The 25,665-nt window shown below is 34.4% G+C and overlaps 1 protein-coding gene across 8 annotated transcripts in view; it reads right to left on the bottom strand.

Annotated features, from left to right (window-relative positions):
* FER (FER tyrosine kinase) overlaps positions 1–25,665 on the bottom strand; it is a 428,416-nt gene that overhangs the window by 109,832 nt on the left and 292,919 nt on the right. The window contains exon 17 of one of the 8 annotated variants that reach the window (XM_042990979.1): positions 18,706–18,893. The exons of the other annotated variants lie outside the window; for them this stretch is intronic. Coding sequence (XP_042846913.1) covers positions 18,868–18,893 — 26 coding nt within the window. The 3' untranslated portion in view covers positions 18,706–18,867. Of the gene's footprint in view, positions 1–18,705; positions 18,894–25,665 lie in introns of those variants that run through there. 8 annotated transcript variants of the gene reach the window in all.

Here is a 25,665-nt window from a genome sequence, read left to right as displayed (position 1 = left end):
GGACCCATTTATGTCATCGTTCAGAGTTTTTATTAAAAAATAATAAACTTTTTTCTCTTTAGCCTGTAGTGATGAAAGTTATGGCTGTTAGCTGGACCATCAAAAATAAGGGGAAAAATACGTATGACAAACATAAACAATGAATGCTGATGCAGCCTGTTTTCTATGAAATACAGAACAGATTTTATATAATAGGAGAGAAGCCAAAACAAGTCCTTGAAGAAGAAAGCATCAACACAAACACCAAATCAGAGGATAATGACTGCTGCATGTAGGGTATACTCAGGAAGAGATGGACAGGACAGAAAGATACTAGCCAGGAGAATGCTCTATTTGTCAGTTGAGGTGATGAGGGCTTATTATATTAAGAACTATCCAAATAAAGACTAAAGCATTAGATCTGAAAAGACTCCGTAAAAAAAACTATAAATGGGTCTGTGAAGATGAGGAAAACACTGAATAACTGAAAATGACTACAAGAATATACTGGCTTTCTTAATTCCATTTTCTTTTTAAAGCAGCACTTTCGGAATAGCTTGCTACCTAAGTAACATAATTCAGCTAGGCCAAAAGCAGAGCTGAGTGTATGGTTTTCCCAGTCTGGGTTAATACATGACATTAGTCTTTGCCGACAAAGTTCCTTAATAGCCATATTCTGCTAACACTGCAGAATAGTGGGAACCTTTTGCAATTCTCCTCTGCAGATGCTCTTTGAGAACATAACTCAATAGCAATCATGATAACAGATCTATGAAATAAAGGAGTCCATTTCACAGTATGTTTAACTTGCTGGTTCAAAAGACACCAGCTATAATCTTGCCAGACATTATGGAAATTGCCACAACAGATGCCAGAGTCAACTTTCACAAACTCTCAGGATGTCAGTACTAGAAGGCACTTGGGAGATAATCAGCTTTTTCATATCATGGAGGAGGAAACTGAATTTACCTTTTATTTTTATGGTGGTGATTTTGGTGATATTATTGATATTCTATGGCCAGTGTTTGCAAACCATGTCTGGAGGCCAAAACTAGCCTCTGGCCTATTTTTGTAAATAAAGCTTTAGTGGGAAACTACCACATTCATTCCTTTACGTATTGTCTATAGATGCTTTCATGCTTTGACAGCAGAGTTGCAATATCAACTGTATGGCCCTCAAAGCCTAAACATTTTATTATCTGGCCCTTTACAGGGAAAGTTTGTCAACTCTTATTTTAAGATATTTATTGCTGAGTATTTCATACAGCTTTAGTCCCCTTCATTTAAATGATTCCTATGGTTGCTTTGTCTACTTTCAACCAAGATTTTAATCTTCACTACGTGTTTATTGAAACAGAGCTCAATAGTGACATGGTTTTTATTATGAAATTTATTGTCAAATTGGTTTTCATACAACATCCAGTGCTCATCCCAACAGGTGCTCTCCTCAATGCCCATCACCCACTTTCCCCTCCCTCCCACCCCCGATCAACCATCAGTTTATTCTCAGTTTTTAAGAGAAGAGTGACATGGTTTATTGCTCAATGAGAAAGCTAGAAAGGTAGATTCACCAACTCATTTTATTCCTAAGGCTTATGAACATATTCACACATGCAAAAATACATATGATGAGATGGTAAATCCCCTGTCACTCTCCCATCCACACTACGCTGCCACCAAGGCAAAGAAGTTCCACTGTCTTGTCTCTCTCCTTACTTCATGTTAAACTACTCACTTCTCCATTTTGTGTCTTCTTAGGTCTCTCAAAGCTGTCTTTCATATAAAGTATAAAGGCAAGGATGGACAGAAAAATCAGGTATAGAAGAAGTTAGCTCGAAAGCCTCCTGGAACACCCTTTAAATATTTAGATGCTAGGATGGCAGTTAAAAAAAAAAAATCAATGGAATGCTTGTTTTGATGTTCCTATCTGCTACAGGAAACCCGCAGAGAAAAAAATGAAGGCATCAATTCAAGCTTCCTTAGATTTTAAAGAGATGTAGGATAAAAAGACCTATGCAAAAAACATATTTCAATTTGATAAGCAAAAAATATTTATAAAAGCTAAATATATTGTTAGAAATTGATATTATCATAGGCTAGGTATTTTAGGGACATTAAGTTCTCCAAATCAGTGATGTCAATGACTACTTTGTAAGACCTTTTACATAATATTATTTGAAATACTTAGAAATGTGTACTTATATGTTCATATAAATGTTACTCATAGAATTTAACTTATGCAAAGGTTTTGATCAAAAATACATTCAAAAGTTGTGAAAATTTCTATCCGATTACGAAAATAATACTTCAAAAGAACACATTGCAGCAAAGAACTGGAATTGTCAGTGTTTGGAAAAAAAACCAGAACAAAGAAGAGTCTCTTTTTTCATGTTTTAAAAAGTTGTGGTAAAAAACACATACCACAAATTTGTTTGCTTAACAATATTAAGTGTAGAAAATTGTTAACTATATGCACATTGTTAATAACAGATCTCTAGAACTTTTTCATCTTGCATAACTGAAACTCTTTACTCACTAACTTCCCATTTCCCACTCCCAGCAGCCCCTGGCAATCACTATTCTACTTTCTGTTTCTAGGAGTTTGATTACTTTACTTATTCATTTATTAAGTTTTTAAATGTTTATTTTTGAGAGAGGGAGAGAGAGGGGGAGGGGAGAGAGAGAGAGAGAGAGAGAGGGAGAAAGAGAGAGAGAGAGAGAGAGACACCCAAGCAGGCTCTGCACTGTCAGCACAGAGCCCGACGTGGGGCTCAAACTCATGAACCACAGATCATGGCTTGAACCGAAGTCGGATGCTTAACCTACTGAGCCACCCAGGCATCCCTAGGAGTTTTATTACTTTGAAAACCTAACATAAGTGGAATTATACAGTATTTGTCTTTTTGGGTTGACTTATTTCACTTAGTTTAATGTCTTCAAATTTCATCCATGTTGCAGAATATGACAGCATTTCCTTCTTCTTTGAGGCTGAAAAACATATATATATATGTTTTATATATATATATGGCACATATTTTTATATATATATGGCACATATATATATTTATATATATATGGCACATATATATATTTATATATATATATGGCACAATATATATATATTTATATATATATATATTTTTATATATATGGCATAAATATATATATATATTTATATATATGGCACATATATATATATATATATGGCACATATTTTTAATCCATTCACCCACTGGTGGACATGTAAGCTATTGTGATAATGCTACAATGCTAGCATTGTAATAGCTATTGTGATAGCTATTACAATGCTAGCATTGTAAAAGCTATTGTGATAATGCTACAATGAACATGGGTGTGCATATCTCTTTAAGATACTATTTTCAATTCTTTCAGATATATACATAGAAGTTGAATTGCTGGGTCACAATGGAGTTCTCTTTTTAATTTTTGAAGACTTTCCATACTGTTTTCTACAGTGGCTACACCAGATTATAACCACACCAACAGTGCACAAGGATTCCAAATTCTCCACATGCTTGCCAACATTTGTTATTTTCCAGATAGTTAGTGGCCATCTTAATGGGTGTGAGGTAATAGCTCCTGTTTGCATTTCCTTGATGATTAGTGATATTGAGCATCTTTTCCTATGCTTGTCGGCCATTTGAGTATTTATCTGTTTAAGTCCTTTGCTTATTTTTCCATTGAGATACTTAGGTTTTTGCTGCTGACTTGTAGGAATTTTTAATATATACTGGATACTAGCCGCTTATCTGATATACAGTTTGCAAATTTATTTCCCATTCTGTAGGTTAACTTGACACTCTGTTGACTATTTCCTTTGCTGTGCACAAATTTTTAAGCTCGATATAGACCCATTTTTCTATTTCTGTTTTTGCCTGTGCTTTTGGTGTCATATCCAAGAAATTGTTGTTCATTCTGATGTCAAGAAGCCTTTCCTGATAATTTTTTTCTAGGAGTTTTATATTTTCATGTCTTATATATTAAGATCCTTAATCCATTTTGAGTTAGTTTTTATATGGTGTAAGATAAGGGTCCATCTTTATTCTATTGCCTGTGTATATCCAGTATTTCCAACACCATTTATTAAAGAGACTATCCTTTCTCCACTATGGAGTCTTGGCACCCTTGTCAAAAATCATTTAACTGTATATGCCGGGATCTATTTCTGGTATCTATATTCTGCTTCATTGTTCTACTGTCTGTCTTTATGCCATATAATATTATGTTTATTACTAGAGTTTTATAATATATTTTGATATCATGAAGTGTGAGGCGTCCCACTTTGTACTTCTTCATCAAGATTGTTTGACTACTTGGGATCCTTTGAGATTCCAGGTAAATTTTAGAATTTTTTTTCCTATCGCTGCCAAAAAAACTGCCATTGGATTTCTGAGGGGAATGCATCGAATCTATGGATGGCTTTAGGTAGCATGGACATTTTAACAATATTAAGTCTTCCAATTCATGAATGCAAGAGGACTTTCCATTATTTGTGTCTTCTTTAATTTCTTTCAGCAATGTTTGATAGTCTTCAGTGTACAAATCCTTTCCTTCTTTAAGTTTAGTCCTAAGTAATTTAATCTTTTTGATGTTACTCTGAAAAGATTTAAAGAAAACTTCCTTTTAGGATTGTTCACTGTTACTGTAGAAAAACACCACTGATTTCTGAGTGATGGTTTTGCTTTTTTTAAATTTTTATTTACTTAGAGAGAGAGAGAGAGAGAGAGAGAGAGAGAGAGAGAGCTAGGGAGGGGCTTGAGAGGATCTCAAGCAGGCTCCAAATTTCCTAAGATGCAGGGCTTGAACTCAAGAACTGTGACATCATGACATGAGCTGAAATCCAGAGCTGTACACTTAACCGACTGAGCCACTCAGGCACCCCCTGAGTGCTGATTTCATGTCCAGTAACTTTGCTGAATTTTTTTTTTATTAGTTCTAACAGAGTTTTGTTGTGTGGAATCTTTAGGGTTTTCTATAAATAAGATCATGTTTTCTGAAAACAGATGATTTTACTTCTTCCTTTCTGATTTGGATGCCTTTTCTTTTTCTTGACTGATTGCTCTGGCTAAAACTTCTAGTATTATGTTGAATAGAAGTGTTGAGAGTAGGCACCTTTGTCTTATTCCTACTCTTAAGGGAAAAAGTTTTCAGTTTTTCACCACTGATTATAATGTTAGCTGGGAGCTTTTTTTATATGAACTTTATTATGCTGAGGTAATTTCCATTCATTCACTGAATTTTGTCAAATGCTTTTTCTGCATCAATCAAGATGATTTTGTGATTTTGACCTTTGTTCTGTAAATGTGGCATATTAAATTTATATATTTTCATAAATCATCCTCATGTCACATTCACACATGAAACACATATATATTGAGAACATAAATTTTCCTGCCACCCTCCCCATCCACAATCCACTGTCTTTTACTAAAGCCAAGTCTGATTATCTGTTTCTCTCCCTCCTTTCATGTCAATCTTAACTGCCATTCTCATTCCACAAGAAGCAAAGTATTAAAATTTTTCTATCACTCATCAGGAATCCAAGGTAGCCTATAGCAGAGTATCTTCTGATTTTTTCACTCACTAATGATAACTCTTGTTTAGGTGAACCACATGTCTCTGTACAAGTATCTTTCTATGTGATTCTATGACAGACTGCTCTTTTTGGAAGGACCTCTTGATAATTTCATCCACCTGAGATTATCATAACTCTCTGTAATTCACCTTGTACTGGCTGAATCAAGAGATAGTCTGAAATTAGAAAAATATCCTTTGTAACAGCATCAAAAAAATCCACCACCAACAACAAAATACTATGAGATAATTTTAAAGAAGGATATGTTGCACCTTTAGAATGTTAGCTATAAAACACTGCTAAGACAAATTTAAAAGTAGAAATTTTATGCAATAATATATAAAGTCCATAAAATGAAAGATTAATATTGAGTGTTGAAAGTTAAGTCTTCTCAAAATAATCAATAGAATGAATGCAATCCCAATCAAATTCCAAGCCAGCTTTTTTTGGTTGAATTTCACAAGCTAATTCTAAGTTTTTTATGGAAATGCAAAAGATCTAAAATAAAGAAAATGTTGAAAAAGAACAAATTGGAAAGATACAGACCACCCAGTTTTAAGTATTACTATAAAGCTGTTGTCAAGGAAGTGCCTGGCTTCAGGATAGCCAAGCAGATCAATAGAATAGAACGGAGTTCAGAAATAAATGCATCTACATGTGTCTGTTTCATTTACCACATAGATACCAAACAATTCACTGGGGAAAGGAAATTCGTGTAATGAACTGGTAGTGAAAGAACTAGATAACTGCATGGGAAAACAGAAATTCAATCTCTACCTCACATCATACACAAAATTAATTCAAAGGACTTCTAGAACTAAAGTACAAAGCTACTAAAGGTAAATGTAGAGAAATATCTTTGTGATCTTGATAGAGGAGAAGATTTCTTTGGACTCAAAAGCAGTAACCATAAAAGAAAACAAAGAAAAAGAAAGCAAATTAAAATGGACTTCATCCAATTTAAAATAAAACAAAACCTTTGCTCATTAAAAGACATTATAAAAGTGAATAGGTAATAGGTAAGCCATAGAATTGGCTTTTTCTTTAAGTTAAAAAAACATAATTGTGGTAAAAATGACAACCAAATTTAGCAACTTTATCTAGGTATACAGTTCAGAACTGTTAAGTATATCCACTTTTTTGTGCAACAGATCTCCCAGGCTTTCAAAACTGGCTTTTATCCAGGTTATATAAAGAACTCCTGCAATTTAGTAACAAAAGATAAACAACACAATAAAAATGGGCAAGACTAACATCAAAAGAAAGATATAGGGGTGGCTAATAAGCACATGCCAAGAGTTCAATGTCGTTTATTATTAGGATATGCAAATAGAAACCACTATAAGGTATCACCTCACACATATTACATTGGCTTTAAATCCAATGAAATTAAAAAGACAATTAAAAAGACTGACAACACCACATGCTAACAAACTTGTAGAATAACTGAAGCTCTCCTATAGTGTTGGCAGATGTGTAAAATACTATAACCACTTGGGAAAACTGACAGTTTATAATAAAATTAAACTTACATCCACAGAATGAACTAGCAATTAATTCTACTACTGTGTATTTACCAAGAAGAAATGAAAACATATGGCTATAAGAAGACGTGTACAAATGTATTTATGGCACTGTCATTCAAACAGCCCCAAACTGGAAAAAAAAAATCTCTAAATATCTGCATATTTATGCAACGGAATGCTACTGAGAAGTAAAAAGGAATGTATTCTGATGTATGCAATACTATAAATGAAAAAAAAGATTCCCGGTAAATCGTGTGCCTAAATGTAAGATAAAACAAAAAAAAAAAAACTTCTAGAAAAAAACGCAGGTAAATAAGACCATAGGGATAGGACACATAAAGCTATACTCAAAAAGGAAAAAAGTGGATAAATTCCATTGCATTAAAACTTGGAAATTCTGGGGATGCCTTGGGTGGCTCAGTGGGTTAAGTATCCAACTCTTGATTTCAGCTTAGGTCATGATCTCATGGTTTTTGGGTTTGAGCCCCATGTCAGACTCTGCACTTTGTGGAGACGGATTAGGATTCTCTCTCTCCCCCTCTTCTCTGCCCCTCCCCTACTCATGCACTCTCTCTCTCAAAATAAATAAATTAACTTTAATAATAATTTTTAAAAGGTTGTTTTAAAAAAACACACACTTGGAACTTCTGTTCATCCAAAACATCATTAAGGTGGTGAAAAAGTAAACCATACTGTAAAAGAAGATGTTTATAATGTAATGAACAAAGTAATTGTATGTAGATACATAAAAAATTCCTACAAACTAATATGAAAAAGACAAGCCAAGAGAATAGGAGCAAAAGTCTTCAACAAGGCATTTCATTAAAAAGCCTACACAAAGGGCCAAGAAGTATATGCTAATATGTTCAACATAATTAGTCATTAAAAAAGCTAATTAAAACCACAATATCTTAGTGCTTTATATCTACCAGAATAGCTACAGTTAAAAAGCCCAATCATACCTCATTTTGGCAAGGATGTAGAGAAACTGAGACTCTCACATACTGTTAGTGGGGACGTAAATTGTAGCCAACACGGGACCCTTTTTGGAACTTTCTACTAATGCTAAACATGTATACATGGTAACCCAGCGGTTTAACTCCAGATAGATATATCCAACAGACATGTGCACCAAAAAACATATATAAGAATATTCAAAGCAACATAATTCATAGTAGCCCCAAACTGGAAGCAATACAAATGTCCATAAATGGTTGAACAGAAAAATAAGTTGTGTTGTATTCGTATAATAGAATAACCTATAGCAATGAAATTAATGCACTCCTGCAACTAAAATATGGATGAATCTCATTAACACAATGCTGAAGAGATATTTAGACCAAAAGAATATGTAAGGTTTGATTCCATTTACGCCAAGTTCAAAAACATGCAAGGTTAATCTATTCTGTAAGTCTGGAAAATGGTGTGTATTCTTTGTGATAATTTGAGCCATATACTTATGATTAGTGTACTCTTCTCTATGTATTACGCTTTCTTGGTTCTAGGATTTTAACCCTACTTACAAGCTAATAAGTTAGAGCCTGTTATTTCTTCATGCGTCAGAGACGAAGGACTTTATTATTCACGGCCCAACATGGGGGTGTTATGGGTAAGCCCAGACGGGATGCCTGTACACACAGTAGAATGTGTTACAGGAAAGGAACTTCGAGTTTGGGAAAGCTTCCACTAGACACCAGACAGTAAGCAAGTCTGCTCTTTGTCTCAGAAGGAGACATTACCTCATCCCTCAAAGTTGCTCACTACAAACACATCCCTGAGAAATGACGCAGGTAGAGATCAGTCAGATCTTGGCATACCCAGTAAAACAAACAGGAATACAAGAGATCAATGGAAGAGTATCTCTCAAAATACTTTAACAGAAAGCTTACTAGATTTTTTTATACTATAAAAAATTCATTCGAGGAAGGCCATAAATATAATACAATAAGGTTTCAGCAAGCCATTTGACCCATCATTACAATCCTGTGGTTAAAATGGAGATGAGGTGAGCTGGGAAGTATTATGGTTAAGTGGATTTGTAGGCTGAACAATGATACTCCTGGAATCTGGATTTAAGGATTGGTGGAGATCTGTGAAAAAGTTATCAGGGGTATGGATGGCTTGGAATTGCAGGCTTAAACCTTTTTGTCCCACTATTTTTATTAATAATTTGGATGAAGACATAAATGGCATGCTACATACAGTACAAAAAATGTAAGTGAAAATGTTCTGATATCCTGAAAGAAACATTTAAGGTGATATCAAAGCTGTTTGCAAATATGTGAAGAGCCTTTTTATGTAATGGGAAGTTGGTTATTTTCTGTATAATTTCAGGTTTCAAGTAAGGTTTTGTTTTTAAGTATGCTAGGATACCATGTCTAAACTATTTCTTCAAAAACACTAAGAGAAATCCCCATGTATGGGTTCACTCTATCTTTCTAACTTCAAATATTTGCTTCAGGAGAATTTAAGTCCTGCTTTTGCTTAGAAGAGAAAGCTATGTTATTTTAGCACTCAGAATAGAAAAGTACAAAATGATGCATTTGATATATTTTCACAAAGAGGAATAGTCAATGATAAAAAGATGACTTTCCATATTGGATAAAAAAAAATTAGAGATATTAAAATTTCCTAGAATGGATTTCTAGCAATTAAATCCTTAACTTGATCTATCTTAGGCAAATATACTAAGACTTCTGACATTCTTTAAAAATTTTTTTTAATGTTTCATTTTATTTTTTGAGAGACAGAATATGAGCAGGGGAGGGGCAGAGAGAGAGGGAGACACAGAATCCAAAGCAGGCTCCAGGTTCTGAGCTGTCAGCAAAGAGCCTGACGAGCGGCTCTAACACATGAAGATCATGACCTGAGCTGAAGTCGGACGCTCAACTGAATGAGCCACCCAGGCGCCCCAAAACTGTTGACATTCTAAGAGAGTATAACAAATATAGTTATTTGGCAATATCTTACTACAAGTAGTACTTAGCCCACAAACACTGGGATTTCAATGAGGATCAGGAAAAATACGCCCCTTCCCTAAGAAGTAAAACCCTTGGTGGAGGAGTTTGGTATTAAAACCATCTTGCATGTATTTAATAGTTTATGACTATATGCCATCATAGGTATTTTCTCAGTGAACCCTCTTAATAATACTTTAAGTATGAATTGACTTTCCTAATATACTACCAAGAGGCAATGCTGGGTCTCAAATCCATGTATTTTGTCTATAGTTGAGAATTCTCTTGGCTACAGCAGCTTTCCAAGTATAGATCAGTGACTATGTCCTGAGAGGACAAGCATTTGTCATGTATCAAGTGGGGCACATATGACAGTGAGGAACACAAGAATCTTCCATATGAGAGGGAGTCATGAGGGGTTCCTGGCAGGCCACATAGAGTGCAGCCTCTCAAGTGACAGTTAAGCTTATCTGCTGGCCATCTCACAGAAAATCTCTTGTGATACATTAGGCAGAGGCAAAGAGTTCTCCTAGAAAGGATACAAAAAGAAAAATATTCAAAGAATTTGAGAGTAGAACCTCAAAGAATTTGAGAGTAGAAAAATATTCAAAGAATATATACAGAATTATATAGAATTTGTAGAATTTCATAAAATTCTAGGTAACTTGCTGAAGGCCTACTAACAATAAAAACAGATTTTCTATCTTCTGGTTGTTCTCAATCAAATAAAAAAGATGGGTATTTCAGAAATAAACTATAGTAAGTAAAATAATAGTGAAACAATTGCTAACTAGATGCATTAGTAGTACTTTGTAATGGTTCATAAACATGTATTGAAATGTGCCTTGTAGGTCTGGACAAGAATTCAGAAGGTAGGTAAGGCTTTGAAGGATGGAGCAGGATGTAATTAGAGGAAAACAAAGAAAGAACACCTGTACTTATTTTTAAAGGAATAGATACAAATTAAAAGAAAGAACTCTTGAGAAGTAAACATTCATAGAACCAAGACTCAAATTTCTGTTTATATTTGTTTGTATTTTTATCTTGCTGAAATTTTTGTGCTAAATTAGCACTACCACTGATGAATACTCAAGTTTTCTCCTACTTCACTGCTTAGGAAGAAAAGCTAAATCAGGTGCACTGTATTAGTGAAAATAGATTTTTCTTTAAACTTTACTTAGGATATGAAATAAACATTCATGCCTTATTTGGAGTTTTTCTGGTAGAATGGTAAGTCTGTGCTAGAAACAATTATGATCTTCTGGAAGCACAAGAATGTTTGAGTATCAACCAATATTCCTCCTAATTCAGATCATAAGGAAGAGGCTCCCAATTACACTAAATGTTCTTAAAACTAAGTGGGGAAAAGATACACTAAAGTAGTTTAGTCTTAAATATTTTCCTTAGGACAACTACTTTCAGGAAAGAGATAATAAGCATGCATGCAGTAAAATTCTAGCAATCTAAGGGGAAAAAAGTTTTTATGTTTTTAAGATTTACTTTAATGGGGTTTCACTATATAAATTTGCAGAAGGCCTTCTCATCCCAACTTGGTCAGTAATTAGTTGTAGGAAGTTAGGTAGAGCACTCAATTTCTCTGGATTTCATCCATTACATGGAGAAGTTGGGCTAGAACGACCACTAAGGTTGAATACAGACCCAGAAGCTCAGTCCAGTAGAAAGTAGAAATGTGGTGATTACTTAGGCACCATTTCTGGGTTCCCAGTCATAATATGCTCTGCTTTGGACACTTCACATGCAGTCTTTTTTTATTAACTGCAGGAGTTCTCCATTGTTACTACCCAATAACATCTCTCCCTGAGGACTGTAGCTCTGTTATCTGTATGACCTGGTGGTAAAACTGGAGCTCTTCTGCTATTCTCCTCCATTCCCAACTCCCCCCTACCTGACTATCATTTCTCTGATATCTGATTCAAGCAATCTGAGAACAATGATGTGTTTACTAACATATTTCATCCTGCCTGTCCAGTTTTACAATCCTCTTCGGTGCCTCTGCCATTAAGCCTTTACCATTAACTGCTTTAGGCCAAACTCTTTTTTTTTGTTTTTTTTTTTAATTTTTTTTTTAACGTTTTATTTATTTTTGAGACAGAGAGAGACAGAGCATGAACGGGGGAGGGGGAGAGAGAGAGGGAGACACAGAATCGGAAGCAGGCTCCAGGCTCTGAGCCATCAGCCCAGAGCCCGACACGGGGCTCGAACTCACAGACCGTGAGATCGTGACCTGAGCTGAAGTCGGACGCTTAACCGACTGAGCCACCCAGGTGCCCCTAGGCCAAACTCTTAATTATTCACTTCTGGACTGGTAAAAACCTTCTTTTTAGATCTCAAACTCTGGCAAGAAAATGGAATAATCTTGCCTTATAGTTTACCAGCTAATTCACTCCTATTATTCAGACTTAAAATCCTTGAGCATCATTCTTCCTCTTCCAACAAAAGATAGCTTTTACCAATATCATCAACTCAAAATGGGTAATACATCTTCTCTCCCTTCACAACCCATGTAACTGTATTTTACAAACAGTAAACATTTCATTAACTGCTTATATAGATTTGTTGATTAAGTTATTATCCATGTCACCTTTTCACAACAGTTTTCCAGGTCCTCCATCATCAATTCCCAGGAGTCACAGCCTGGTAGGTAAGTCATTTCATACAAGACCATGTGCAAATACGCAGTTAAAACAGGTGTCAGTAAAATGATAGGTTAAAGACTAGAGAGACACCATCAAAAGAATTTGGATTACACAGGCATTCAAATTATTGTCCGTCAATTCCTATTGGGATTATTTTCATTTTATGACATGAATATAAGCTTAATGAGTAAGCAGACAGAAAAATGCCTTGTGTAAGCAGTATCTTCCTTTAACCCTATTACACTTTCTCATTGTACCTAAAAAAAAAAAAAAGCCCAAATGGATTTATTTTTAAAAAGTCACATTAAATTAAAAAAATTTACTGTCTTTAATGTAGACCACAGTGAGGTAACAATTCACTCAAACAATGTGGGAATACTGACAAAAGGAAATGAATCCTTTAAAGTAATTTCCACATTGCCAGAAAGGATTCCAAGAACACGTTAGCATTCAGTCTAGAATTGAGGTCAGGATGAGAAAGAGAGCTGTAGAGCTGCCCATGGCTCAGCTACAGTATCTGCCAGCACAATGCAGGGCAGTTTGCATGGGGGAAAGGCACCCTAAAAATTTGCAGGATCTAATCTGACATGACACCGCCCTGAATACATTTATTTGATATAACTCTAACCTTTTCTGGGCATCATTTTCCTGCCTGGCTCCAGTGCTTCAAGCCAGAATCTTTCATAGGGGTTCTAGTATCTACATTGATCAGTCTTCCTTCTACAACCAGGGCACTGTTTATCTGACTTCCAACTGTACACAAAAATATTTTAGGGGCTCCTGGGTGGCTCAGTTGGTTGAGCATCCAACTCTTGATATTGGCTCAGATTGTGATCCCAAGGTCATGGGATCAAGCCCAGCATCAGGCTCATCACTGAGCCTGGAGCCTGCTTAAGATTCTCTCTCTCTCTCTCTCTCTCTCTCTCTCTCTCTGCCTCTCTCCCCAACTCATTTGTGCTCTCTCTCTAAAACAAAAAGTTAAAAAAATTATTTCAAAATCCAATTTATAATTATCTTCTCTTGTGGATTAAATAAGTTATGTAAGAATCAATTCTGACACTATTCAAATATTAGAAAATAATGTGGATCTTCCACACATATTTGTTGGTGGCAAAATTTTCCAGATATAAGCTCCTAGAGGTCAACTCCTAGAAGGTAAAGAGATTATGATCTTTTATATTCCTAGTGTTTAACTATGTCCATCATGTAAGAGTGAACTGGTAAATATTTACTGAATATATAACGAGTTTCTACAACAGATATCTACTTTATTTTTTTTTAAATTTTTATTTATTTATTTAATTTTTTTTAACACTTATTTATTTTTGAGAGACAGAGACAGAGGCAAAGAGAGAAGGAGACATAAAATCTAAAGCAGGATCCAGGCTCTGAGCTGTCAGCACAGAGCCTGACATAGGGTTCGAACTCGTGAATCTCAAGATCATGACCTGAGTCAAAGTCAGACACTTTACTGACTGAGCCACCCAGGTGCCCCACAGTTGTCTACTTTAAAGCAGTTTATCACCTTCTTATTCTCATGCTTAGATGACGTGAAAGAAAGAAAACAGGTAAAAAGCCCCAATTAGAGGTACACTCCCTATTCCTGAGGGAAGCGCAAGACAAAAGGACATCAGTGTGAGTAGGCTCAATTCTCCAGACTTATTCATACATGAGAAAAAAAGAAGCTGGAAATCAGACAATGATTACTCTTTTTAAGACAGATGTAGAGAAATTACTCAGAGATGGGAATCTATAAATAATCAACATTAAGTTAGTCATGCAGATTTGAATCACTTCTTAACAGTGAAGAGTAGGGGGAAAAAAGTTCTGATTATTAATGAACTAATAAACCACCAGGAACTGCACAAGCATTAGTTACCAACACTGTGATAGTTTGTAGATTCCATGGACATATACTTGAGCCTTAACTGCTCTGTGATATGGGGTGAAGAAGGAGGTCACTAGTAGTATGTCTAAATTTTCTCCTTTTGTATTCTTATACTGTAGATATTCCTCACATGGCTGTTGGTCCACTATGAAATACTCTCAGACACTTTTTGGACTTGCCTTGGACTTTTACAACTCCTTGGGGGTACTGGTAATAGTTAATACTATACTGGCTGATTTATTTCAGAAACTCTTTTGAATTATAAGTTTACACTAATGACCTTTATGATCCATAACTTCCTCCTCTAAAAAATAGAAATTGTAGTAATACTTAAGTACTATATAGGGTAAAACAGATTATTTATGAGTATAAAAAACTAATCAGATAATAAGTTTGGAAATCTTATGTAAAATAAAGCCCTTCTATTTGTCAAATTCGAAAAAGTTTTTTTTTAAGCCACAATAATAATGGTAGCTGTGTGATATCCATTCCTTTGCCATTACTACTTTATTTCTGTTTGTGTGGTTGTTAGTGACTAAAATGATATGCCTGGTGGTGACTGGACACAGAGGAAGGAAAGTCAAATAAGTAGATTAATGACAAGGCAGTGAAACTAGATGGAAGGCAAAGTAATACAAGTAATAAAAATGAACTCTTGGGAGGTCCAGAAAAGGCCAGGAAACCAGGAGTATCACCCTGATGGATGGCCCAGAGTAAGTGGTCTGCTTCAATTAGGTTAAAGGACAGAGTTTTCGAAAGTTCTTAAAATGTAAATGGTCTGTAACAAATCAATACTCTTTTTAAATGAGTTGTAAAGGGAAAGACTATTGTTGAAAAATTAAATTCTGAATTCCCAATAAGACATGTATATAATTTCTAAAAAATATTCTGAATGCCATAATTATTGATGTCACAAAATACATTAAGTTAAAGTACTTTTTTGAAAAAAGGCTTTCTGGTTAAACAGCCAAACTAGAATAGATTTTGGAGTTAATTTATTTAGTAAGGACAAATCAAAATGGTGTGAAAATCCAACAAAACTTCATTACAAGTGATCTTGTATGCTAAATACAATTTCTTTGTGACACCTGACTCTCTGATAGGGTGACTCACAAACCTTTTTTTTCCCCACTAGGTTTCAACTTCTTTTACTTTACCACTCTTGTTAAAATCTCACACTATGTAGCTTCATTCTTGTTTTCAAGAAGGTAATTGATATTAAAAGGCAAATGAGGTACCTGATATTAAGTAAAGTGCATAAAAGGCAGCATATTTAAGAGATGTGAAGGATCATTCACCATGATCAAATGGGATTTATACTCGGGATGCAAGGATGGTTCAACATATGCAAATCAATCAATGTGATACATTACATTAATAGAATGAAAAAAAATTATATGATCATCTCAATAAATGCAGAAAAAGCATTACAAAACTTAATATCCATTTATGATAAAAAAAAAAACCTCTGTCAACAAGGTGGGTATAGAGGAAATGTATCTCAACATAATAAAGGCCATATATGACAAGCCCATAGCTAGTATCATACTCAATGGTGAAAAACGGAAAGTTTTTCCTCTAAGATCAGGAATAAAATAAGGATGCCCACTTTTGTTATTTTTATGCAACGGAGTATTCGAAGTCCTAGCCAGAGCAATTAGGAAAGACAAATATATAAATGAACCCCAAATAGAAAGAGAGAAGTAAAACTGTCACTATTGCAGATGACATGCTATTATATTCCAAAAATCTAAAAGATGCCATCAAAAAATTGTTAGAACTAATAAAGAAATTCAGTAATGTTGCAGGATACAAAATTCGTACAGAAAATCTGCTATTTCTATATACTAATAATTAAGTATCAGAAAAAGAAGTTAATAAAACAATGTCATTTACAATTGTATGAAAAAGAATAAAATATCTGAGGGGCGCCTGGGTGGCTCAGTCAGTTAAGCGTCCGACTTCGGCTCAGGTCATGATCTCACAGTCCGTGAGTTCGAGCCCCGCGTCGGGCTCTGTGCTGACAGCTCAGAGCCTGGAGCCTGTTTCAGATTCTGTGTCTCCCTCTCTCTCTGCCCCTCCCCTGTTCATGCTCTGTCTCTCTCTGTCTCAAAAATAAATACACGTTAAAAAAATTAAAAAAAAAAAAAGAATAAAATATCTGAAAATAAATTTAACCAAGGAGGTGAGAAATCTGTATTCTGAAATCCACAAGGTATTAAGGAAAGAAACTGAAAAAGACATATATGGAAAAATATTCCATACTTATGGATTGAAAGATATAATATTGTTAAAATGTCCATACTAGCTAAGGTAATGTATAGATTTAATGCAATCCTTATCAAAATCCCAATGGGATTTTTCACAGAAATTAAAAAGAACAATCCTAAAATTTGTATGGAACCACAAAAGACCATGAACAGCCAAAGCAATCTTGAGAAAGAACAAAGCTGGAGGCACCACAGTCCCTAGTTTCAAACTCCACTACAAAACTATAGTATTAAAACAGTATGCTATTGGCATAAAAACAGACACATAGACTAATGGCGCAGGATAAAGAGCCCAGAAATAAACCCAAACATAGATGGTCAATTAATTCATGAAAAAGGAGCCAAGAATATACAATGAGGAAAGAACGGTCTCTTCAATAAATTGTGTTGGGAACACTGGATATTCACATGTAAAGGAATGAAAACAGACCACCATCTTTTACCATACACAAAAATTAACTTGAAATGGATTAAAAACTTAAACTTAAGATTTGAAATAATAAAACCTAAGAAAACATAGGTGGTAATCTCTTTAAGCCTGGGTAATGATTTTTAGCATCTGACACCAAAATAAAAGCAACAAAAGCAAAAGAAACAAGTGAGAATATATCAAATTATTTTTTTTGAGACTACATCTAATTAAAAAGCTTTTGCATAGCCAGAGAAACCATCAACAAAGTGAAAATACAACCTACAGAATGGGAAACAAATATCTGCAAACTGTACATCTGATTAGGAGTTAGTATCCAAAATATATAAAGAACTGAAGTCACTAACAAAAAAAAAAAAAAAAAAAAACAAATAATCAAATTTAAAAATTAGCAAAAGATCTGAATAGACATTTCTCTGAAGAAGATAAATCAAAGGATAATAGATACATTAAAAGATAATTAACATCCCGAGTTATCAGGGAAATGCAAATCAAACCCACAATGAAATATCATCTTAGCCCTGTTAGAATGGCTATTATCAAAAACATAAGAAATAACAAGTCCTGGTGAGGAGGTAGAGAAAAGAGAACCTTGTAAACTGTTGATGAGAATGTAAATTGGTGCAGCCACTTGGTGCAGCCACTATTAGAACAGTATGGAGGTTCCTCAACAATTTAAAAATAGAACTATCATGTGACCCAGCAATTCCACTTCTGGTTATTTACCCAAAGAAAACAAAAACACAAACTTAAAAAGATAAATGCATTCTCATGTTCATTGTGGTATTATTTACAGTAGCCAAGATATGAAAACAACTTAAGTGTTGATCAGTGGATGACTGGATAAAGAATTTTTGGCATATATACACACAATAGAATATTATTCAGCCATAAAAAGGAAATCCTGCCATTTGCAACAATATGCATGGACCTTGACAGCATTATACTATGTGAAATAAGTCAGAAACAGAAAGATAACTGTACAATCTCACTTCTATATGGAATCTAAAAACAAAACAAAGTCAAACAAAAGATCAAACTCATAGAAAAAAGGATCAGATTTGGGGTAACCAGAGGAAGAGGATGGGGGAGGGCAAATAGGAGAAAGGAGGTTAAAAGATACAAACTTCCAGTTATAAGGTAAAAATAAGTACTAGGGATATAATGCATATAGCACAATGCCTCTGGATAACACTTGTACCATATATATGAAAGTAGCTACAAGAGTAAATTCTAAGAATTTTCATCACAAGGGAAAAAGCTTTTCATGCTTTCTCTTTTTATTATATCTATATAAGGTAAAGGATGCTTACAGTGGTAATCATCTCACAATATATGTAAGTCAAAATATCTCAATAAAACTGAAAGGAAAAAAAAAAAGAGAGAGAGAAAGAAGGCTGGCCTGTCCCATTCAAAGGCTCACTAGAAAGAAATGACTTCTGGAGTTGGAAGGCCTGAGATTGTGTAGAGGCTTTGGCTCATCACCTTGGGCAAACACTAACTTTTCTGGACCTCAGTCTCATCATACGTAACTGTGGCCGAGCATTAACCACCAACGAGGGCTTCAGAATTTGACACTGTGCTGGACACCTAGAAAGCCAAAATTGAAAAATATTTGTTCCTGTTGCTGTTACTAATATTGTTACTGCTATTACACCGAACTTCCCCAAAATTCCAGTTTGAGAACGATGTTGCAGCTGAACATTATAAAAAGCACACATATTCACTAAATTTCAACTAGACACAAGGCAGCCATTCAGAATGACCACTAAAATGACCACAAAAATGTGACACCTTGAGACTAAGAGAAAACAGTAAGATAATACAACTTACTTTATTAGAGCACACTACTATTTTTGTTCTGTGTAATGTGACATACTGCGAATATTGCACTATAATAGATTGTCACTGTTCCGCTACATGATAGAAGAGAACTTTGAATGTCTAGTTTCTGAAATTTTATTGATCTCTGTTGCCAGCTCTGCTCTCTGCTCCTTTCCCTGGCTATATTCCTCCTCATATGCAATTTGGCTTATGTGAGGATATAAATTTTTTAAAAAGCTTCAAAGAAAAACAACTCTGCAAATAATTAATATAAAAAACTTAGGTGAGTATTATAAAGCTTCCAATTCAAAAAAACTAATCTTTGGGAAATTATATACTAACTGAAAACTGAAAGCCAATGTTAGAGAGTATGTCTTGCTGAAATAGCTCCCAAATTGTTTTTCTGTAATTATTTCCTGAAAATACCTTTTAAAAGTAAAAATGCTTATAAACATTATTATGCCTCTAGATATACATGCCACTAAAATGTGAAGAATCCCAAGTAACTATTTTGTAATAAAAGAAGCAATACTTTACACTGAAAAAAATAATATTCTTTCTTATTACAAAATATATTAATAGCAAGTCGTAACTATAATTAATTTCTAATCATGATTAGTTTAGATGTTTTTAGGTGGTGGACAGTAACATTTTAGAATGCTAAGAAACGACAATTTCCAGATATTTTTACTCAAGTAATTATCTAGAAAGGAATGTTAAAAAGTTAGGAATTTCTTATTTTTGGTATTAATTTATAGATTAGTTTTAAAGTTAGGTGTAATGTAATATATTAGGCTTCCATAAAAATAGAAAAATGACAAGCAATGGTGTTAATGGAATAGCTTCATTTTCTTAAATTTTTTCTAAGTCTTAACTGATCGGAATTTTTTAAATTACCCTTGCTTTAATAAAGACCAAGGAAAGAGATATAAGAGATCATGAGAAATGAGAGAGAGACTGATTGGGTTAGGAGGGGTAGCATACAGAGGAGACACAGAAAAAGTTACGTTAATCATGCGTGTGGTATTTTGATGCTTAACAAGTGATTTTAGTTAAATTAGAAATACCTAGTTCAGATAAAAATTTAATGTGATATGTAAGATATACCATTATAGAGATAGAGAAAATACTAAGAACAAGTCATCGGTTCATTAATCTTGACTCTGTTTATACTTCAGAGAATCATCGTGTGTTTTTAAATGAAGTTCTGTATTAAGATTAGTGAATACTTAGCACAGTAGATTAAAATTTACCCACCTTTTCTATTACTTAATCTATAACATACTGTATCTGAAAAACAGTTTATGTCAGTGAGTCCAATTTATACTCAACAGGAGAACACATAAATCCCAAGGTTTATTTATGCTGAGCTACTGTGAAAAATTGGAACAGCACATTCTTGGAATTATTCAAGAGTCTAAGCGTATACCAGCCTCTGGATTATATAAAACACCTTCAATGTACACTCTACAATGAAAACTTTAGCTGTGCAAAAAAATAAAATAAAACAGAACAAATCTTTCATCTACCACATTTCAAAATTTTTATGTCCTTAGCAACTAAGATATTATTCAAATAGAACAACCCATATGGTTCACCTTGCTGAAATGGATAACACACGTACCTCAACATTTTCTTGGAAATACAAGGACATTTTCAAAGATGCCTGACATCAACATCTTTCCTTTTGGCAAAAACCTTACCATCTTTCCTGGAATACTGCCAGAAACCATCCTAACTTGGACTCAAAAACTACTCTTCAGAGCTTAATGAGTTCCCACCTCAACTATTAAAATTAAACTCTTCATAAATCTATCTTCAGTACACTCAGGGGGTGGACACAGTTCAGCCAAATTATTTTATCATCTAACCTTGTCTTATATACTCTGGTTTTCTATACATCCCAACACATTTCAGAAATTGTTATTCTTTTCATTCTTCTCCATCTCTGACAGGTTTTGAGCTCTCCAAAGATCACTTGTCCTCCAAACCACCTACTTAGTACCCACTTGCCTTCTAGGTTTGACTTGTCTACTTCCTGTTCTGAATTTATGAAACTGAACTATGATATTTCATCTCAATCATATTTCCTTATATATTTATGGTTAACCTTAGATAAAGTGTTTTGTCCACTGAAAGCTGCTACCTGACCTTCTACTGTGTTTACATAATTATTTTCCTAAAAGTTTTATATTTAAAAATATGAAGGAAAAACTCATTGACTGACATGTTAATAGCACTCCTGTGTTAAAATGTAATTTTTACATCCGACTTTGGACATTTTACATCGGACATTTTACATCCGACTTTGGCTCATGTCATGATCTCATGGTTCGTGGGTTCGAGCCCTGCGTTGGGCTCTGTGCTGACAGCTCAGAGCCTGCAGCCTGCTTAGGATTCTGTGTCTCCCTCTCTCTCTCTCTGCCCTTCCCCCTTCCCTTCCCTCTCTCTCTCTCACCCCTCCCCCCCACCCGGCAATCTGTCTCTCTCAAAAATAAATAAGCAATAAAATTTTTTCATAAAAGAATGTAATTCTTTGGCAATGCTCTAATAGGAAGAAAAAGAAATGAATGCCTCAGATTAATTTTTAATTAGTTAATTAACATTTTCACTGAACAATCTGGGCAAAAATAATTAACTAATGCTTTGAAAATACTGACAGTTATCAAAGGTTGGATATTGTTTATTCTGAAGTATCTGGGCACAATAGGAATCTGATAGCTGGCTGAAAAGAAAATCCAATCTATAATTAGTGTTAGTTTCAGCTCAGGTTAATTAATTTAGCAGCAGCTAATATTTACTAAGAATTTAGAATGTGGTAGACTGTGCCACATTTGTTACACATATTCTTTCATTTAATTCTGGGAACCTTATTATTCTCATCCCTCATTTTAGAAGTGAAGATATTGAGGCTTACAGAGACTCAGTAACTTTCCCAAAGTCATACATCTAGAAGTAACAGAGTCAGAATATAAACTCATATATGGCTCCAAAGCCATAGTGATCATGTTGACACTAGTAAAAGTCACTCTGAAGTATTCCTGCTCTCAAATGAGACAGTGCATTTTGAATTCCATTGATCATTTCTTTTACTGTAATGTTACAGTGAATAACAACAAAACAGCTGTTATATATCAATTGTGATAACTCATCAGTGAGAAGCCTCAAACACTTTGGGGGTATTTTTCCCACCAAGCTTTCTTAAACAGTTCGCTAAGGAAATCTTGACTCCATAATCAAATACACTGGGATGATAGTAATTTGGTAGAAAGGGACATTATATAGAGATGAAAGAATATTTTCTGATACTCTGATTCATAAGGATTTATATCTCTATTATGATTATGACTATGGTATGGGGCTTAATTGGCCATTTATAAACTCATCTCTTATATGGATGGATCTGCTTTTATACAAAATACTATTGACCGTTTCTGGAAGTACAGGCTTCTCGGGAGACCATAGCTCTTCTAGAGAAATCTCTCAAGTCAGATGCTACCTGAACTGCTTATCTAGAGGCCTGAAGTTTGGGAAGTATTCATGAATCCTTCCTATAACATACCTATTCAGGTGGTCAAACAGTAGAATTTATCTAAAATTTATCTCCACATGAGTAAACACAGATGTACAAAAGCACTCTTTATGGTAGCAGATGACTAGAAAAACAATTATCAAGCAGGGCATAAACATATGCAGGGACAGAAAAAGGGCTTTTCATTGTGTTAGCTATGTCCTCAAAGTAACACTTAAAGTTATTCCACTGCCTACACCACAATTGTACTGGGAATTACACTGAAAATTGCTTACCCTGACCTATGAGGCTCTTCATCATTCTGCCCCTTTTGTCTTTCCAACCTTATTTCCTAAGCTCTCCACGCTTCAGGAGAAGTTATCTCTACTTCTTCTACCCTTCTTCCTGTTTCTCAAACATAAAAGCCATTCCTATACACATCTTTTGCACGTGCTGTTCTGTGCCTTTCCCCAGCCATTTGCAAAGGGAGATTATTTTTTACCTTTCAGGTGTTAACACAGATGTCACTTTTCCTAAGGCCTCTAAAATAATTTAGGTGCCACCTTTTACCATCTCTGAGCAAATCCTTCAATAGCAAAGTTTGCAATAATGTTTATTTGCAATTATTGTTAAATATATGTCTCTTGTACCACACTGAATTCAGTGAAGGAAGAGGTCACATATATATTTTTCACCAATGTATATGGCATATGGAACATAGCTGGTGCTCAATAAGTACTTATCAAATAAAGTAATTAATCCAAACCTCACAATAATGAAGAATGACAAGCCTTGAAGAATAACTGGTATACTTTTAAGTTTCAAAGTCACTTAATATAAGGTGATATTTGTTTCCAATAAGAATGGTCATTTTGAGGATTTATTTTTGTCAAAACTAACTAGTTTAGAATACTTTAAAAGAATAAAGCTACTTCAAATTACTGTCACATTGGCTTAAAAATTCCAACTTAAAAAGAACTGACCATAAACTCTCAAAAGTAATCTCAATGTTATAATATTTATAAATTTCATATGTGATAACCTATTCTTCATTTTTTAAAAACACATTTAAAGATGTAAAAACAAAAACAAAAACAAAAAACCTACAGTCCAGATATCTAAGACTTTTATTCTATTCAACAAATGATAGATGTTGCCTGTAGGAAGGATTTCTTAATTTTAATAGCTGAAATACAAAATATACAGATCCACCCACATGCTGGTAGTAAATAGCACTGTGGAAGATAACTTTATTTGGAAGTCTTTACCAAGGACTTGAAAATGCTCCCAATACTATCACAGACTGACATGTAAGAGAAGGAAAACAAAACAAAACAACATAAATAAATAAATAAATAAATAAATAAATAAATAAATAAATAAAAATAAAATGAAGTCTTAACCGGTGCAAAACTGAAAATATTTAGTCTATGTAATCTCTTAAGATTCAAAATTATTAGAGATGCTCTATAAATCCATTTCCTTAATCTCTTTGTTTGCTATAGAAAGCCTGTCATTTTGAATGCAAATACTGTCAAATCTAATACTATTTTCTCAAGTTTGGCACAGAAGAAATTAGGCAAACTTATTGTTTCTAGCAAAGGTTACGTTTTCTAGGTGTATTTATTAGATTCTTAATCTCAGGCCCAGCTGTGTCAGGCATTGAATCATATCCTTCTTGGTATTGAAATTCATGCCCACAAATAGGTACCAATGACAATTTACTTCAGTTTTACAGAGAAGGACAAATGGAGGCAAATAAAGAACAGCAAAATTCCACACACATAAAACCTTGTTATGACAGTTTCTAATATTATGTTCACATTTTCAATGACAGGAGGCTATACAATGCTTAATATAAAGTGCAAGCTCTCAAGATAAATTTGTGAAGATGTTTTATGTTACACAGCATCTGAAAACCTAGTAAAGGAAAAAAGAGTCCCTAAATGAGAAGAGAGATATTAAATATGACCAGAAAACTAGTAAGGAAATGAGAAAAGAAAAATACATAATGGATTTTCAGAAGCAATTAATTTGACTGGTCATAAAATGAGCATTTAGCAAGTAGAAGATTGATTTCATCCTCAAAATTTATTCAAATTTATGAAGGGCAAGGAAGAGAAGGCCAAACTATATACATTCCCATTCACTTGACATAACAAAACACAGACCATTTGGCCTGAAGAGCCTAGAAGAAATTCAGTATTTTCCATGAAATTTGTCATTAATGTGAAGCTCCCTTTACATCATTTACCCTTGGAAGCTGATCAAGACAGCAAGAGTCTCGTATGTTCAGTTCAAGGTAATTACCACAAGAGGACTCCTTAATTTGAAATAGTCATTACTGCAATCTACAAGGCTTTGCAGGATTGGAACCCCACTGCCTCTCTAGCTCCATCTCCTCCTGCTCTCCCCTCCCCCTTACTACACCCACACTGCTCTTTATTCAACTCCCAAGTCTAGAGTGCCTGTCCTCCACCTATCTATGTAGCTGGTTCTCCCCTCTCAACAGGCTTTCAATCAAATGCTCCACCCTACTGAGCCTTCTCTGGAGACTTTCTCTAGGACTTCAACCTCCACCCCTCCTCAATATTGCTATCCTCTTCCCTCTAGACTGCACTTTTCATGCCATTCAACATAATCTGTATTTTACTTTTTTATCTGACATATTTCTTCCCTCACTGGAATGTAAGCTTCACGAGAACGGGATTTTTGCTTTTTGTGGAGTCTTTCAGTCTGTTTTCTTCACTGTTGAATCCCCAGCACCTGGCATCCCACTGGGCATTCGGTAACTGTTGAGCATGAGTAAATAACCTAACAGAAAAATCTAGATTTAAATGAATAGCTATGGATAGAGGGATACACCTCAAATATTAAAGCAGAAGATTTTCATTTCTTCCACAAATTTAAGAAGAGTCCAGAGTTTGTCTGACTATCATTTCTGAATACAAAGGATAACTTACAACTAGAAAGGGATAACATTTACAAACTAAAGTGAGAAGATAGCATTGCAGTATCTTTGGCTAA

This window comes from Panthera tigris, chromosome A1, assembly GCF_018350195.1.
Source record: "Panthera tigris isolate Pti1 chromosome A1, P.tigris_Pti1_mat1.1, whole genome shotgun sequence".
NCBI classification, from domain to species: Eukaryota; Metazoa; Chordata; class Mammalia; order Carnivora; family Felidae; genus Panthera; species Panthera tigris.
This window is presented reverse-complemented; position numbering and strand designations above follow the sequence as displayed.